This window comes from Callorhinchus milii, unplaced genomic scaffold (genome assembly GCF_018977255.1).
Source record: "Callorhinchus milii isolate IMCB2004 unplaced genomic scaffold, IMCB_Cmil_1.0 Scaffold27, whole genome shotgun sequence".
NCBI lineage: Eukaryota > Metazoa > Chordata > Chondrichthyes > Chimaeriformes > Callorhinchidae > Callorhinchus > Callorhinchus milii.
This window is the reverse complement of record NW_024704768.1, coordinates 1,129,944-1,147,710: the sequence shown is the minus strand read 5'-3', so window position 1 is coordinate 1,147,710 and position 17,767 is coordinate 1,129,944. Positions and strand designations below refer to the sequence as shown.

The 17,767-nt window shown below is 46.1% G+C and overlaps 1 protein-coding gene across 1 annotated transcript in view; it reads right to left on the bottom strand.

Annotated features, from left to right (window-relative positions):
* Positions 1 to 3,400: 3,400 nt before the first annotated feature.
* The window catches only part of lima1a (LIM domain and actin binding 1a), a 33,241-nt gene continuing 18,874 nt past the window's right edge, over positions 3,401 to 17,767 (bottom strand). The window contains exons 4-10 of the mRNA XM_007911037.2: positions 16,930 to 17,068; positions 13,034 to 13,185; positions 12,274 to 12,354; positions 10,895 to 10,964; positions 10,339 to 10,433; positions 7,628 to 7,761; positions 3,401 to 6,491 (exon numbers count right to left, since the gene is read on the bottom strand). Coding sequence (XP_007909228.1) covers positions 5,327 to 6,491; positions 7,628 to 7,761; positions 10,339 to 10,433; positions 10,895 to 10,964; positions 12,274 to 12,354; positions 13,034 to 13,185; positions 16,930 to 17,068 — 1,836 coding nt within the window. The 3' untranslated portion in view covers positions 3,401 to 5,326. The remainder of the gene's footprint in view (positions 6,492 to 7,627; positions 7,762 to 10,338; positions 10,434 to 10,894; positions 10,965 to 12,273; positions 12,355 to 13,033; positions 13,186 to 16,929; positions 17,069 to 17,767) is intronic.

The following is a 17,767-nucleotide window of genomic DNA, read 5'->3' as shown; positions in this document are numbered from 1 at the left end:
CGGAGAGGTAGGAGGGAGCGAGGCCGTGAATGGCCTTGTAGGTGAGGATGAGGATATTGCATTCGATCCTCTGGGGGATGGGGAGCACTGGAGGCGAGCAAGGGCGAGGGCGAGGGTGAGGGCGATGTGGTGCGGGACAGTACACGAGCTGCAGAGTTCTGAATGACCTGCAGTGTGGAGGGAGCGCCTGGAAGGCCGACGAGGAGAGAGTTCCCATAGTCCAGCCTTGAGGTGATAAAGGCGTGGACCAGAGTTTCAGCAGCGTGAGGGGTGAGGTAGTGCCGTAGTCTGGCGATGTTCCGGAGGTGATGGAAGGCGGTGCCAGTTGTGGCGCGGATATGGGGGAGAAAGGACAGCTCAGGGTCGAACAGAACCCCGAGGTTCCTGACTGGCTTTGAGAGGTGGAGAGTGCAGCCTTGGATGCTGATGCTGTCAGCGCCTGAGGTGCGGAGGCGCTGACGTGAGCCAATCAGGAGGGCCTCAGTTTTGCGCACGTTGAGCTGAAGAAAGTTGTCTCTCGTCCAGGACTCGATGTCGGACAGGCAGCTGTCAGGACATCGGTGGTCGTGGAGTTGAGGGTAGAGGAGGAAAGGTAGAGTTGGGTGTCATCCGCATACATGTGGAAGTTAACCCCATGTCTGCGGATGATGTCACCACAGGGGGAGCATATAGAGGGTGAAGAGGAGGGGACCGAGGACAGAGCCCTGAGGGACACCGCACGAGACAGTGCGGGGGGTGGAGGAAAAGCCGTTGTGGAAACAAAATGAAGACGGTGGGAGAGGTACGACCTAAACCACTCAAGGACAGGGCCTTGAAGGTTGAGGTGGGAGGACAAGCGGTGGAGGAGGATAGAGTGGTCGACCGTATCGAATGCTGCCGATAGGTCGAGGAGGACGAGGAGGCAGAGGGAGCCCTGGTCACAGATGGTCAGGATGTCATTGGTGACCTTGACCAGGGCAGTTTCTGTGCTATGGGCAGCACGGAAACCCGACTGAAGGGGTTCGAATAGTGAATGGGTGGAGAGGAAAGAGCGCAGCTGGGAGGCGACAACTCTTTCGAGGACCTTGGACAGGAAGGGGAGGTTGGAGATGGGCCGGTAGCTTGATAGCTGCGACGCATCAAGGGAGGGTTTTTTCAGTGTGGGAGTGATGGTGGCAGTTTTTAGGGGAATGGGAACAGAGCCAGAGGAGAGGGACAGGTTAATGATGTCTGTGAGGTGGGGCAAGGAGGTGGAGCTGGGAGATAAGGAGTGGAGTGGGGATGGGGTCAAGGGAGCAGGTGGTGGGTTTCAGGGACAGGATGAGTTTGGTGACAGAGGGTGGGGAAACGGGTACGAAGGTGTGTAGGGGAGGATGGGTAGGAGTCGGAGTGTGGGAGGGAAGGGGTGGGGGTGGGTGGAAGTTGGAGGGGAAGTGACCGCGGAGCGGATTCCCTTGATTTTGGATTCAAGGAAATCCAGCATCTCCTCGCAGTGAAGGTTGGAGGAGATGACCTGCGCGGGGTGGCGGGGGGACGGAGGAGTCGGGATGTGGTAGAGAACAGAAGCCTGGGGTTGTTCTACGCCTCCAGGATTATCCTGGAGTAGAAGGACGACTTGGCCGAGGCTAGAGTCGAGCGGTAGATTTTGAGGAGGTCCAGCCAGATTTGCCGGTGGACCGTTAGGCCAGATTTGAGACCGGTGCGTTCAGCGGCCCCCATCTAGTTCTTCAGTGAGCGTTGGGTGGTGAACCAGGGGGAGGAGCGAGAGTAAGAGACAGTACGGGAGGTGATGGGGGCAAGAGTGTCGAGTGTGGAGGAGAGGGTGTTGTGGAGGAGGGTGAGTGCAGAAGAGGGGTCAGTGAGGGATGAAGGCCAGAGGGAGAGGAGTTCAGAGGACTCCAAGGCAGTGGTTAGGGATTGTGGGGATAACTTCTTCCAGGGGCGGTAGAAGATGGTGGTGGGTCTGGTGGAGGTGGGGATGAGGTGGAGGAGATGAAGTGGTGATCGGAGACGGCCTTGTCGGTAATGGTGACATCCGAGACACTGAAGCCCCGGGTGATCACCAAATCGAGTGGGTGGCCGTGAATGTGAGTGGCGGAGTTGATGTGGAGTGAGAGGTTGAGCGAGGAGAGGAGGGAGAAGTCCGAGGAGGTGGAGCAGGAGGGGGTGAAGTGCAGGTTGAAGTCGTCCAGGATGATGAGGCGATCAGAGCAGAGGCAGAGAGATGTTAGTAGGGTAGAAATATCGGAGATGAAGGTGGGAGAGGTTTTAGGGGGCCGGTAGAGGAGGAGGATTTTGAGTGAGAGATGGGAGGGGTGGGAGAGGGTGAGGTGTTCAAAAGAGGGGAAAGAGCCAGAGGAGTAGGGGGATAGGGCAAGTGGTGTCCTTGAGATAAGGGCTACACCACCGCCACGGCGGTTGGGGCGAGGGATGTGGTGGGAGGTGTAGCCGGGTGGTGTGGCCTCCGTGAGGGGGAAGGTTTCCGTTAAGGCCATGATGTCAACGCTCTCATCAAGGATGAGATCGTTGATGACCGGGACCTTGTTACAGAGGGAGCGGACGTTTTGTAGTCCGATGTGGAGGGAGCGGTTGACAGAAGGGTGTGTGGGGAGGGAGGGGGGTCCAGATTGTGAGGCAGGAGTGGGGGGGATGGGGATGAGAGGTTGGCTCCCTGGGTCTGTGTCCGGGGTGGCTGGCGAGTGTGGTGGGGAATGGGGCAGTCGGTGTGGCTGCTGCTGGACAGCCAACGCCGAGTGCCACGGTGAGCCCGGCGGAGGATTCCCAGGCTGGAACAGGGAGGTTGTGGGGGGTCAAGTGGGGATAGAAGGCGAGGGGGACGGAGAGATGCAGAGGGGGGAGGAGGCTCGGGTCAGAGCGGCAGCCATAATGTGCATGCGAGGACCAGGAGCGAGCGGTCAGGTGGACGACATTAGCCCACAGGCTGGGGCAGCCAACCCAACAGGATCATGGTGGTCCCTGCTGCGAGCCCTGGGGTTATATTGACAATGAACAGCTCATTGTCAATATAAGCAAATGCAGATTTTCTTCAATTGCCCTGAAGCCAGGACACTAAACCAGTTTGGGGAATTGACTGTATATTTTGCCCACAAAATAAACAGTCAATTCACTTTGTAGTATATTCTGTGAAGCGCTTTTTGAAACGTCTCAACATGATAAGGCACTATATCAAATGCAAGGATTATTATGATTAAGAAGAGTGACATCTAAAGTTCCTCCTCGTCAGACTCAACGGTGAAAAAATTGCCACATGCAAGATCTGCTCAGTGGGGTGTATTTGAGAGTAGATTACCCAGCACTGCACGGCACTGCAGCTAACTGAACCTCAGCCTTATTCTATGGCATCAATGGGTGCGAAACGGAAACTCTTTTTCCGCAAGCAAAAGTGCACGAGAAAGACATGTTTGAAGTAAATGATTCTGAACAGTTTATTAATTGTTACATGCTGAACATAAAAGAAACACGACACATTGGATAAACAGCGGAGGCAGGAAGTGGGGTGAATGAAGTTTAAAAGTGCTAAAAAGCAGAGCAACCGTCCTCTCAATCAGGAACCCAGATATCGGAGACGCAGTTTAAATGGCAATGTAATGGTGGGTGTATTACAGCTACTGAGGGGGGCCCAGCAAACACAACCAAGAAGATAAATGAAGATACAATGAACCATGATATGTTCATGCAACATAGTTGAGAACTGTCTCTTAACTGATGGGGTAGTTAGCAAACACCTTCACCTAACCTAGATTTTAATGGTACATATTATCAGAAAGCAGTTTTAACAGTGTTTAATAGTGTTCTTGTAAAGAAATATTTGAGATGCCTTGATTTATAAAGATTATATTGAGATTTTCAGCAGCATTCTTGTCCCCACCTTTGTGCTGTCAGTATGTAAAAACATTTATATACCAAATCATACTGGATAGGTACAAGAGATTCTAAAAACAGGGCAACTCAGAATTAAACTTTAGAATTAAGCTTAAGAATTTACGATGTTTAAAGACTAGAGTCATGGTTATGCCCATAAAACAGCTGTTAAAATGTTTTTTTTAATTCCAAAGCCTCATTTTTATCTGCACAATTCAGACCACAATCACAGAAAGAAATGGGGCGTGCGGTCTTAATGTGACAACTTACAGAAGCTTGACAATGCATGATAAAACACATCGACTCCTCTCCAATTGGCCCAACGGTTTTTGACCACAAGACAGGAAATTTCACGGCGGAAGAAGTTTCTTCTGTTACTGAACACTTCAAAGGCTGCCCTAACTTGTGCATCCGGGTGTGACTGCCGGCTTCATCAACAGGTAGAGGGAGATACACTGTGACTGAAGCCAGATTGGGTCCTGTATGTGTCTGTCCACACTGCCCTCACTGAACAGAGCATATTAATTACATTATTCTCTTATTTCAGGGAAACACGGGGACTTCATCTGCCTCCAAACATTACACCTTTTTTGTTCTTTTATAAAAGATCCAATTTTGATTATCCTCGATCATTCACTGACGCACCAATTACTCAAGTCATTTTCTTGGCCCCGGTTCAATACATTATTGTTATGATCAACGTCAGGATGTCTGTGCGGGGACGCTATTTAAAACAAAGTGCACTAAAATGCGATGTGCAACAGGGCTGTGAAACTTGAAAATTAAAACACTCATTTCAATATTCTTTTAAAACTTGTACACAATTTTGTAATCGTTCTATGATTTTTCGAATGATTTTCCCCACAAGCACCACACCGTTCTCTGCTCGTGTGGTTGGTGAATAAATAGTCAGGGCAGGGGGCTTCAAAAGAAGGGCGGTGGGGGGTGACGTGTTCCGTGCTGGTCTTCAAGTGCTGGTCAAGGTGGCCTTTACTTTCCACCAGTTGGCCGAAGCACAAACAGGAAACTTCCCACACAAAACACCACAAACTCAAAAAGAAAAAACACATCCTTCCACTCTGAAAAGGGTATGTTGTCTGTGTGCACAGGAAGCCGCCATGTTCAGCAACATGTTCATTCACAAAAGGATTCCACATCCACAGCTTGGCAACACCGTGAATCAAACGAAAGACACTGGGCCTGACAAGGATTTGAAGCTTACAACTCTGGTGAACAAAGCTTTCTGCACTTCAATTGGTCTACAACAGTAAAAGTCTGTACCCTAATTGATAAAACTGATTACAGTCACAAGCCTATCCCCAATCTTCCAATAAATCTTTTTTTTAAATCAATAGAGGCATATAGAATAAACCATCATTTAAATCAGAAAGTTGTGAGCCGCAAAAGATCTATCAATATGAACAAAAAGGTAAGTCAAAATGTGGTGGTTAATCATCGGCTCCACCTAATCTTCCTCTTCGTAATACCTATTCCTCTTGATCTGGTCTTCAACTGATAGTTCCTCGGTTTCTTCTCCATCCCAAAACCCAACATCTTCGGATTTCTTGTCACAGTGGGTTATTAGCTCATCCGAGGTAAGGATTTCATCCGAACTTTGCAACTTGGACAGCTTTTGTTCATAGTCCTGCTCCTCAGGCTCCTCAGAGCTGGGTTTTGTGGCCTCTTCATCCTCGCTGAATGCCACCTCCTCTGTCTCGTTGTCTGAAAGGAGTTGTCCATTGACACTTCCCACGTCGACCACCTCTTCCACAACAGAGTCTTCCTTTTCATCCTCGGGCTCAGTTGTCACCGATTGCTCAGCACCATTGCCTACACTGGATTTTCTTTCACTCATTTCCTCCTGCTTCTTGGGTTCCTCCTGCCTCTTGGGCTCCTCCTGCCCCTTGGGCTCCTCCTGCCCCTTGGGCTCCTCCTGCCCCTTGGGCTCCTCCTGCCCCTTGGGCTCCTCCTGCCCCTTGGGCTCCTCGTCCTTCACCTGCTCTTTAGCAGTGACGACGTCATTCACTGCGGTGTGGGCAGGTGGCTGATTCTTACCCTGGTCCTTTGTGGCAATGGGTTTCATCTGCTCTGCAACAGTGAATGGTCTACACCGCTCCTTGAGGGAAGCACTTCTTCTGAGCCTTGATGTACCACTGAATTCCGGGCTCCTCTTGCAGGCTTGCTGTTGGGTGTCATCCTCTGGAGGCCACTTTGGTTTGCTGACTTTGACACTCTCTTCAGCAGAAAGTCCTCCTTTGCTGCCTGCATCCGATGGAGGTGGCCAAGCGATTTTTAACCTCCTAGTTTCCACAGGTTTTTCTGGCTTTTCTGGTGAAGAAATGGAACCCAAGGCCTCCATGCTGGCTGCCAAGACACCTACCTTGAGTATAGAGAGCTCATCCACAGAAGAGTTGAGCTCTTTGTCAGTAGAATTCTCAGCTTTGGTCATAGAATTATCCATCATATCTTCACTCTTGCTCTCCGCTCCGTCATTTTCGTTTTTGGGCACCCACAGCTCCTTATGCGGCTTGTGGCCAAATCCCTCATCGTAATTACCTTTGGATTTGAAGAGTTGGCTGAAATGTGGCTTGCAGTACACATTGCCATGTAGAGATGCATAATTTCCAATGCTAAGCAAAAAAGAAAGTCAAACATTAGATTTGTGGATTCTTAAGATGTGATGATGCAGGAAGTTACTTTGTTATCTCTTACTCAACAAATAAGTCAGTCCCTTCTCTCTGTAATATGAGGCAAACTAGATACATCAAAACTAAAGGCCCAAAATTCCACCCAGCCGCATCCTAAAGCAATAAGGTCACACAGCATTGTGGGAAACTACCAAATTCAGGCATTATTTGGACGTCAATTTTCTGCAGTCCTTGTATGGTAAGACTACATGGAATTTCAGGCCTCAACATTACGACAAAAAAGCCCAGTTCACTTGTGTGTCAGCCCGGCGCAGTGGTAGGGCTCTCGCCTTTGAGTCGAAGGTTGTGGGTTCAAGCCCCACGTCGGGATTTGGATTCACATAGTCTAAGTTGATGCGCCCATGAAACATGACTGTTTGTGGGACACTACTGTGACAATTCACTGCCTGCATTTCGCCCACAAAATACAGCCACTCCACCTTAACAACAACAACAATTTGGGTTTATAAAGCGCCCTCCCTTCCAGCCTGCGTCTCAAGAGTGCTTCACAGTAACGAATCCCCGGACCGAGCCAGGGGAAGGGGGAGCAAGGTACCAAAAGGCGCGGTCGAAAAGAACAATCTTCAGCAGAGACCTGAACATAGGAAGAGAGGGAGCGAGACGAAGGGAGTGAGGAAGGCAGTTCCAGAGCCTTGGGGAGTAGTGGCTGAAGGCACAGCCGCCGAGGGTGGAGTGGAGGACTCGGGGGACAAGGAGGAGGCCAGACCCGGAGGAACAAAGGCAACGGGTACTGTTTTGAGGAGAGAGGTCAGAGAGGTCGGGGGGTGCAGAGGAGTGGAGGGATTTGAAGACAAGGGTGAGGATCTTGAAGTTGATCCTCTCTGGGATAGGCAGCCAGCGCAGTCTGGCCAGGACTGGGGGGGGATCGGGGAGCGGAGTTTGGTGCGCGTGAGAATGTGGGCGGCAGAGTTTTGAATAATCTGGATTTTATGGATGGTAGTGGAGGGGAGGCCGGCGAGAAGGGCGTTAGAATAGTCCAGCCGAGAGATGACAAAGGCATGGACCAGGGTTTCACCAGATTTCAGAGAGAGAGAGAGAGATTACAGTAGCTTCCTCACCTGAGTTTGTTGTTACAGTGGTGGCAACGGAAACAGCTCTTATGAAATATCTGTTTGTTTGCGACCAGACGCTCCATTGGATACACAGTCTTTTGGCAGGTATCACATAGCTCTCGAGCGGGAGGTTTAAATTTCTGAGGGGAAAAAAAAATCAATAGGTTTATTTGTTAAAGAAACAACGATGAAGTTTATTCTTGAAATGTGACAAACATACAAAAACTAAACATGCCTTTGTTAGCTCAGCCCAGTAAATACTGCAAAAACTGGGAAATGATCAAATTCAACAATTTGTAAAGTGTTTTATTGCAAGCATAGTGCGAGGGAAGTGAAGTGTCACTATCTCCAGATGTTTCAGTTGTCTCGCCATTTAATTCAGCTACTTCATATCACTTGTGCTCAATATCTCTCTCTCCCTCTCTCCCTCCTCCACATGAGCAAGCCATGTGATATTCCAAATAAATCAAACACAAAAAATGCAACAATCAGGAATCTTTCTTACTAGATACTTATATACATATATTTAAAACAAGGGCATCAGTTGCGAGACTCTTTGAAGCTGACTGAAATAACCACAACACCAGGTGCAATACCGACCTCCAGTCAGTCAGCCTCTTCCCAGACAGATTACATCATATTCATAATTAATGGCTCGACTCTCCAGTTCAATGATATCAACGTTATAACAGCAAAATATGATTTTAGGATTTGATTTTACATTAAGTGCATCAAACCACACTAGCTTTACGTGGCCCAGCACCTGGGTTTTCCTTTGTCCAGTGTAATATTCAGCGTTGAGGTGTGACAGGACTTCTATTCCCTGTGACATTTCTGATCTCAGTGGTACAGAGAGCACAATCAGGGGAAGCCTGCTCCTGGGCACCATCCCGTGGCTAGTTAAGGAATGTCACCAATGTTCCTTCAACCCTCACCCCACCCACCGGTCATACTTGGGAACAATGCGTCGATTTCTGGAAGAAATTATTAATTTTTTAATATGGGGAGAGAGGGGCAAAAAAAGTGAAAAAAATTAAACACTTGACAACTGTAAAGGTGGGAACAGCATTTTCTGCTGTTAGAAGAACCCACTACATAACTGAGGGTTCTACGCAACTGAGGGCCTCTAGTGACAGCAAAATGGTCTGCAAAATTATTATAATAATCCTGGCATTTGATACAGCGCCTTTGTCACGTCTTTGAGACGTCTCAAAGCGCTTCACAGGAACGTGAATTGACTGTATATTTTGTGAACCAAACGCAGCAGCCAATTGCGCACAGTGGTGTCCCACAAACAGTCGTGGATTCAGTGGCCATTATTATTATAATTATTGTTTAACAATTTTTTTTAAAAAAAAGGGATTACCATCCCTGGAAAAACAATCTGCCAATCGACCAACAACCGGGTTTTTACTAATAGCCTAACACAACGCTCGCCTTGAGATTAGCAACTGCACTGGTAAAGTCTCAATTGACAGCACTGTTGTCAGCACATGGTGATTCAATGGGGGGACGGTGCCGTAAGTGAGTCTAAGATTTATATTTCAAATGCTCTTTTGAAACCATTTATACATTTTATAAAATTAATAACCCTTGCACTTGACATAGCACCTTATCACGTCATTGAGACGTCTCAAAGCGTTTCACAGAATATACTGAAAAGTGAATTGACTGTATATTTTATGGGCAAAAATATACTAAACATGCCTAAATACGTGCTTGTTCAAATGTAAATAGATTCATCTTGAAGCACGTTTTCGCTGCTAATTGTTTTTCGTTAACCTGAACACAACTGACTTTGAATAAAATATAGAGCAAAGAGAACCTCACATCAGAGAGAGAGAAGAATGCAGAGGGAGGAAAGGAATACTTCAGGAACAGGAAGTACAAGCTGAAAAATAGGCAAAGAAACAGAAGTAAGCAGCAGTATACTAAACAGCAACAGGACGTTACAAAGACTACGCATTGCGTTTTATACTGAGGTTTTACAGTGAAGCAGAATAGACAAGAAAACTGGCCTTAAATCACTGGCTCCACTGTGTTATGTCAATTAAGGCTGGAAAAAAAATTCCTGCTCTGTGCCCTTCCAATATTATGTGTTTGACTCTGTTACGGTTATTTCACTGGCTCTTTAATAAGGCTGGAAATTCGAAGTTCCCAAGTTGCCTGAGGGACAGCTTAAGACTTTGAGCCAACCTTGGAGTGAAAAGTAAATTGGAGAACAATTCAGAAGACTACACAAGAATAACCTCTTTGTATCAAACAATCAGCTTTATGGTGTAGTTATATTTGCAATTAATAAAATCTTATTAGATCTAAAAGTCTCAAAGCACTCAGTCACACTAAAATGTATTTAGTATATACTAATACATGTATTTGATCTAGAACCTGGACAACAAAATGTCTCAAAGGGTTTCACGGATAAACTCTGTCAAGTGTACTGACTATTCATAGACAAATGTGGTCTCTATTTCTGCCCACAAGGTCCCAGAAACAGACGTGAAGTGAATGACCAATTTAGTTGGAGGATTGTTAGGCAGGACACCAGGGGAAATTCCCTTTTCTATTCCAACAGTCTCATGGGAACATTAGCGTCCACCTGAACAGGCAGATGCTGCTGAGCCAAACACAGCAGCTAATCTGCACCAGTAAAGTCCTCACAAACAACAATGTTGAGCTTCACACACATCAAACCAGCCACTGGCTGTCGAGCGTACCTTGATATTTTTGGGTGTAACGCTTTGGGTTTCAGTGGGTGACCTCTGACCTTGGCCTGAAAGCCTCTGAGTCTCCTCTTCATTGTCTGCTTTCACTGTTCGTATCAAAAAGAAAATCACAATAGCAACTCGCCTGACGGACGTTAAAGCAGCAACCCGCCAGAGTTTTCCTTTTTAATAATAATAATCTTCCTTGGATTTGATAGAGACTCATCACATCTTCGAGACGTTTGAAGCGCTCTGGGACTCTACCCCGCATGAAGGACGCTATATAAATGCAAGTTATGGTCTGAACGCACTTCACGGAATATACTGTAAAGTGAATTGACTGTATATTTTGTGGGCGAAATGAGGCAGCCAATTGCGCTCAGCAGCGTCCCACAAACAGTCATGGATTGAGTTACCGAATGATTTTTAAAAAAAATAACAATCCTTGCATTTTAACGTTTAAGCTCAGGTTTCTTTCCAACACTGAATGTCAATGGCCTAGGAGCAGGTTGCCTGGTGAAAAACATTAACTAAATAAAAATTTACAAGATCAAACGAACAGGCTCACCTTTGTCATCAGCTGGTTTCTCAGAGATGAAACTTTTCTGTGAGCTTGGAATGCCCTCGACCACATAGGCCTAAAGAACAAATGAATGGAACAAACTTGAAATTAAATTAATAATAATAATCCTTGCAATTGATATAGCGCCTTATCACGTCTTCTAGCCATCTCAAAGGTCTTCACAGAATGTAAAGTGTAGTGACTGTATGTATTGTGTGCAAATTGCGGCAGCCAATTGCGCACAGCAGTGTCCCACAAACAGTTGTGGATTAAGTGACCAAATTATTATTTTTTAAGGTACTATTACCACCGGAAATGCAATCCGCCAATTGACTAACAAGCAGGTTTCTATTTACTGCTAGATAAACAGAGGCATGTGGAGTAAGGAAACTTGTCCAATATTTTGCCCTGCCGGGTCCCAGGTCTTCTGGCTTGTTAGGCGAGTGCTCTCATCACTGAGCTACAGGACCCCACATGTACTGAAAATCTCTGGATTAAACTACTGGAGGGGAACACAAGATTCCTCTAAAGCTTACTCATATGCCAAGCACTGAGTTCGGAGGTGAAAGCTGCTTAACCAGATTCTGCCTTAACCGCAGTCGACACGTGACCGGGCAGGGTGGGTGGGTGGGGGGCAACAAACTAAACCAAAAGTGAAATAATGAGCCACACTTATTTGAAATGGACAAAAGAAAGTGAATTCTTCCTGGTGACTTTGTAGCAATTATTTTTGCGGGAAAGAGAAGAAACAAAGTTAGAATGAAACCAAACTGGGAACAAAGATGTCTTGCTGTGGGAATCGGCTCAGAGATTTACTGTATCCCACCCACACAATTGCCTCAAGCACTAGCACAGATGACGAGGGGGCCCTTTGCGGTTTCTACCCCAAGGTAAATGAAAGTTCAGCCAGTTTTGGAAGCAGAAACATTACACCCCAGGTCAGGCTACACCGACCAGCACAAAGAGAACCAGATTAATGTTTGATGCCACGCAATGCCGGCAAGTGCAAGTGTACTCTTACAGTCGCACGGAGTGAACATTGGCTCCCCCCACAACCCACCTCTGCTCATGTACATTCCACAACTCTGAGCGAGAGGAGCTGCAGATCCACGTAACTGGTAACAGATCATTTCACCCTCACTCGCTCCTGGGTTTCAAGGTCGTGCTACAGCTCATCATCCAAGATCTTAAACGTGAGACCAAATTAAGACCTTTGCATTGTTTTCAAATGCGAATGAGGCTGCGTTCAGTTTTAATTACTGACTGCTTTTTAAACTCAGAATTGAATTGAAATCTGCAGTCTCTCTCTCAGCTGGGATAGCAGTTGGGGAAATATAACTGTCCTGACAAATTGAAACTGGACCATGGATTCCATTTTTACTTACCTTCTCGGATCTGGTTTCCCTGGTTTCCCACTGTTCTTTGGTGCTTGTTATGCCTCCAGGTAGCATCTCCCCCTCCACACTCTAAGCGACACATACAGCTTGTCAGCCACAGGCACTATTCCCATACTTTACATTTAGAAATGTCAACATCCTCACACTCATCTTCAAATCCATTCACTCTCTTGCACTTCCCTACATCTCCGACCTCCTCACTCCCCAATCCACTACCCGACGTCTCCGCTCGACCGTCACCAGCCTCCTGCTCACCCTCCACCCCCCCATCAGAGGCCGCTACGCCACAATACTCTGGAACACTCTCCATCAACACGCCTTGCTTCCCCTCACTCTCCTTTTTCAAGTCCTGCCTGAAAACCTTCCTCTTCGACCACCTCCCCCCCACCCCGGCTCGGAGTCAGGCTCCGCCACTGTTAAGTGCTCTGAGACGCTACCCTGCGTGGAGGGTGCGATACAAGTGCAAATTGTTGTTGCTGTAGAAATGAATATTACAAAGGTAATTACAGCACAGAGAGGTTTGGTTCGTAGTGTTCAGGCTGTGTCAAAACCCTCCAAATTGCATGACTAAACCAGAGAGGTTAATCAAATCGGATTCCTTCTTGCTCTGAACAACTGAATCCCACATCACAAGTTTGGTTGTCAAGACAATATAACGTGTTGTTGGGCGGGCGGTGCATTTAACCTCCAGGCTATCATCAGAGTTTTTTTTTAAAAATGCAAACAATTTTTTTCTGAAGGTCCTCACCTCGTGGGCTTGTGCGATGGTCTCCTTCCGTGACACAGCAGCCTGATACAGTGCCATTCTGTCTTTCAGCGAATTTGTCTCCTGCAGGTCTGCCAGCTCAGATTCAAGCTTTCGTTCAACTTTATCAGGGCTCGAGGCAGGCAAGGCAGAGTCTGTGGGAGGGAGGTGTGAAAAATGTTAGGTCCAATCTTAATGAATGCATCTCCACATCAAAAGCAGACATACACTCTTTAAAAATGTTAACACACTTTATCCTTTAATTCACTGTATATTTCCCACCCGTGTCAAAAACTACATCTGTGTCCAAATCAGCCAGGGAGAAATGAGCCCACACCTGGCAATAATTACAGTCTACATCATATTAGTCAGACGGCAAAGTAACCAGGATAATCTGTTAGTACAGCTGGTCAAATTCATTTTTCATTTCCATTCATACTTGCCTTTGATTGGCAAAGAAAATTGAAGTACAAGTTTCAAATCAAAACAAGACAAAACTCTTGTCCATCTCCTTCCCCCTCAACGAGAACAATCATACTTCAGCTGCTGAAGTTCCTGGCATGAGCGCAAACTCAACTGCTGGCAATACTCAGCTTTGGCCGCTGATTGTAAATCTACTCTAACATCCTGGTGCTTGGTTGATGAGCTGTAACTTAGTCACACGTCAAAAGCTAGAAAATCCCAGTTCTTCTGAGTTAATTAATCACAGCCAGGACAGAGACATAGATATTACAGTTGTCTGCTGTTTCCTCAGTGAGGGGAAGGGATTATACTTGGCTACGATTGTTGGCCAGGACACCTAGAAAAACTCGCTTCTTCTTTCAATGAATGCCATTAGATCTGTAACAACCACCTGAACATGGGACCTCAGTTCAATGTCTCATCCAAACAACAACAAAACTAAATTTGCATAGTGCCTTTCATGTCGGGAGGATGTCCCAAGGTGCTGGACAATCAGGGTTTCGGACCCGAGCTGAGGGTTGGGAATGCGGAGGGTGTAGGATGGGGGGGGGGGGAGGGGGGAGAAGGAGGGTGCCTAAAGGCACGGTCGAAAAGTAGTCTTGAGATGGGACCTGAAGGAGGCAAGGGAGGGGGCGAGGCGGAGGGACTGCGGGATGGAGTTCCAGAGGGTGGGGGCAGATTGGCTGAAGGCCCGCCCGCCAATGGTGGGTCAGACGAGGCTGGCGATGTGAAGAAGGTCGGAGCCTGCTGAGCGGAAGGAGTGGGCAGGTTGGTAGGAGGTTAGGAGATCGCAGAGGTAGGGGGGAGCAAGGCCATGGAGAACTTTGAAAGTGAGCCCTCACATCTTTAAAGTGAAATATACTTTAAAGTGAATTGACTGTATATTTTGTGGGTGAAACACGGCAGCCAAAGGATGGCATCTCACTAACTGGAGCTCAAATTATTCATTTTAAAAAAGATGCACGGGCGAGTTGAAACAATGCTCAAGATAAATTACTGATCTACACAGCAAAATCATTTCAGATCATTTGCACCAGCACCGAGGTCAGACACTGCAAACAGTGAATGTGTTTTAAGAACAGTAAGAAATTTCTGAATAAATGAAAGTGAACAGAGTTTGGCAGCGACACAGAGAAACAGCACAATTCATTTGCATGAAGAATCCATTAATTTGCAGTATTCTTTGATATCATAGAAACTCGATTCTTTTCACAAGACTTTCGCCCACTAAATATATAGCCAATTCACTTTACAGAATATTCTGTGAAGCTTTTTAAGACCTATCAAAGATGTGATAAGGCTCTACATCAAATGCAAGGATTATGGTTTTCTGTCCTTCTCTGTGGACACATTATTCTCCAATAGAGGGCAGCAATCTCCTCCCTATTCCAGTTACACGTACAGTGAGCTGTAGTGGCTTTAGATGCCCACTGCTCACCCTTCTCCCTTTGGAGAAGCCTTTATCTGTTTGATATCTGCGCTCTTGGCAGAGATCAGATTGTCAATCCCCATAACTCTACCCCACTACCCCTCTGAATCCAGGAGCTCCGGGTTCGATTGCAATTTTCCTTACCTCTCCCCCAACTGCAATCAATTAACAGTGCAGATTGGAACCAAACCCACAACATATTCAGCACTACACTGCAGTGCCTTTACCCACATCACCATTGGAAGCAGCTTACAAAATAGCACTTTCAGCCAAGAACACTCATTGTGTCTGTGGCGTGCAAGCTCCCTACTGGAGCTATCTATTTATTCTGATCTCATTATCCTTGCTCTTCCCATACCTGTTGATATCTTTATTCTTTGAGTGTTTACCCAATTTTCTTAAATGATGTCATTGACTTGGCTTCAATAGCCACTTGCGGTCAGAGTTGGACTCAGTCTTATTAAAGCTGACATCATGCTGTTATGACTCAGTCTTTCGAATGCAGGGAGAACAATCCCGGGGCTCCGAGGCCCCCTTCCAAAAGAGCAAATTGAATGACAACTGAGTAGTTTGGGTCATTGACCACCGTCAAGTTTCATTGTGATCAAGGAGGCAGAAGGCAGGCTGCTGGTCCTAGGACAAAACCCAGTCAGAAGGCAGGATTACGCCTGCCTGTGTGATAGAAATGTCTAACTCACTGGATTACATCCCCCTCACTGTGTACTGCAGCCCTGCCTTTTTTTGGAACCAATCCCTCAAAACACTGCAGTTGCAAGGTCATGAATTTTGGCATGTACATGAACACTTAAGTATACATCCATCAGCTACTGAGCACAGTATATTTCTCTCTCTGTCCTGAAACTATGAAAGATTAAATATTTCTAGTTCTTACAATACTGATACTTACACACAAACCACATAAAAGGAAGGCCATCCTAGAATTACCCTTCACAGTGGCGGAATCTGAAATCTTGTGCTTTCCTTTTCTAAATCAGTTGATTGAACCCTTCGAGAGCTTTCAAACCTCCTCCCAAGATGTGAAACGTACACGTGAAACGTGCAATATAATTGTAAATTGTCTTGCATTATTTTGTGCTAAGCAGAAGTTCACAGATGAGGTGGTATCGCACAAGGTACCAGCTGCAACAGACAGGTTTGGAGGCTAACCTACCAATTGCATTTAGAAATTTCGTAATAATCAAATAGTGCAAGTATGAACCTCTACAGACAGAGCTGCTTTCGAGTCCCTGTCTATCTTCTAGAGAAAATCCACAAGGATTGGTGAAGTGCAAAGCACATGGTTGTTTTATGCGGGCAGCCTGCACACCAAGCCTACACGTGGCTAGTGAAACAATGCCGACAGCAACTCTTGAAGCAGTGTGAAGCATTACCTCATTACCTTTGGAGATCAAGAGAAAAAGAAACACCTTCATAGGTGGTAGTCAGGGTGGTGGGGGGAGAGAGAAGAGAGGAGGAGGAGGGGGTAAGGAGGTGCAGTCATAGTAGTGTTACACAGTAAATCAACATAGAATAGCATTAACGAGTAATTAAATCCAAAATGTTTAAACAAATTGTACTCTTAAAGCCCGAAGAGTCTCAAAGTTCTATCCGTGAAGTTTTCAGCTATAGCAGGAGCACAGTTTAACAGACCATTGCTCATTTGCCTACCTCAGTTCTTAGGAACTACTATACAAAGTTACTTATTAAAGGATCACTGGAAGCAGCTGATTAAATTTCATCTAATTTCCATCTAAGCTAAACACGTAGCCCTGGTTTAATCATGCAAAGGGAAGAAATACTCAGTGACAAACACTAGGCAACATGTAGTCAGAATCCAAACTGACGTTTTGTTCACAAAATATAGTCAAATCACTTTACAGTATATTCTGTGAAGCGCTTTGAGACGTCTCAAAGACATAAGGCGCTATATCAAATGCAAGGATTATTATTATTAAGCTGTATGTTTCCAAACTCCTCACAGTTCATATAGTAAGCAGTAGATTCTTACCAGAATCATCCAGTTTCAAAGTACCAAGGCTTCCCTCTCCTGCTTTGTTCTCAGTGCCTTCAGCCAGACAGCTGTCTTCCGCCGTCCTATCTAGCCACTTCTTAGAAACGTCAGACTTGAGGTGGTGATCCCTGGTAGCCTACAAGCAGAAATAACGCACAGCACAAGTTCAGCCTGAACATTCAATCTGGAAGCAAGTAATTCTTCAGGATGTGGCTCGTTCCGTGTTCAAATCATTAATGCAAAAAGGATAGTGCGTTACTAGGCTGTCAATTACAGCTCAAAGCAATCAACTTCCTCATTACGTTGCCTTTTGTTGAAGGAAGATCACACCTATTTAATCAAATCGTCTTTGTCCATTTAAAATGGATGTGATTTGTATAGTGCTTGGGCTCAGACACACACCAGACTTAATTAATTCCTAAATCCCTATATGGTGAGGAGGGGGGGATGTAGAGACAATGAAGTGGATGTTCCAGCCCTGTCTGTCCTAGGTTCAGGCCCATATGATCACATCATAAGCCTGCTAATGAGAGCACTCTATTGCCATCTGGATTAACAGTCTTGTGCACAGAGGTCCATATAAGCAAATGGGTTCAAAGCCCTTGTGGCATTTCTGGACAAGACTGATCCCATCTGGGGTGAGCACAGGGCCCCTTTAATCCCGTTTCCAGATGGCTGAGAAGTGACTGCTACCTATGTACATTTGCAATTCAATATGGTTTGAGTAATTCAATTATCTAGATGTTGCCTGAAGTCTAACAGTTTTTTTATAAAAAAACATGGTGATTTTGCTTAAATATGTCTTTCAACAAAAGATACCTGGATCTGTACTGTA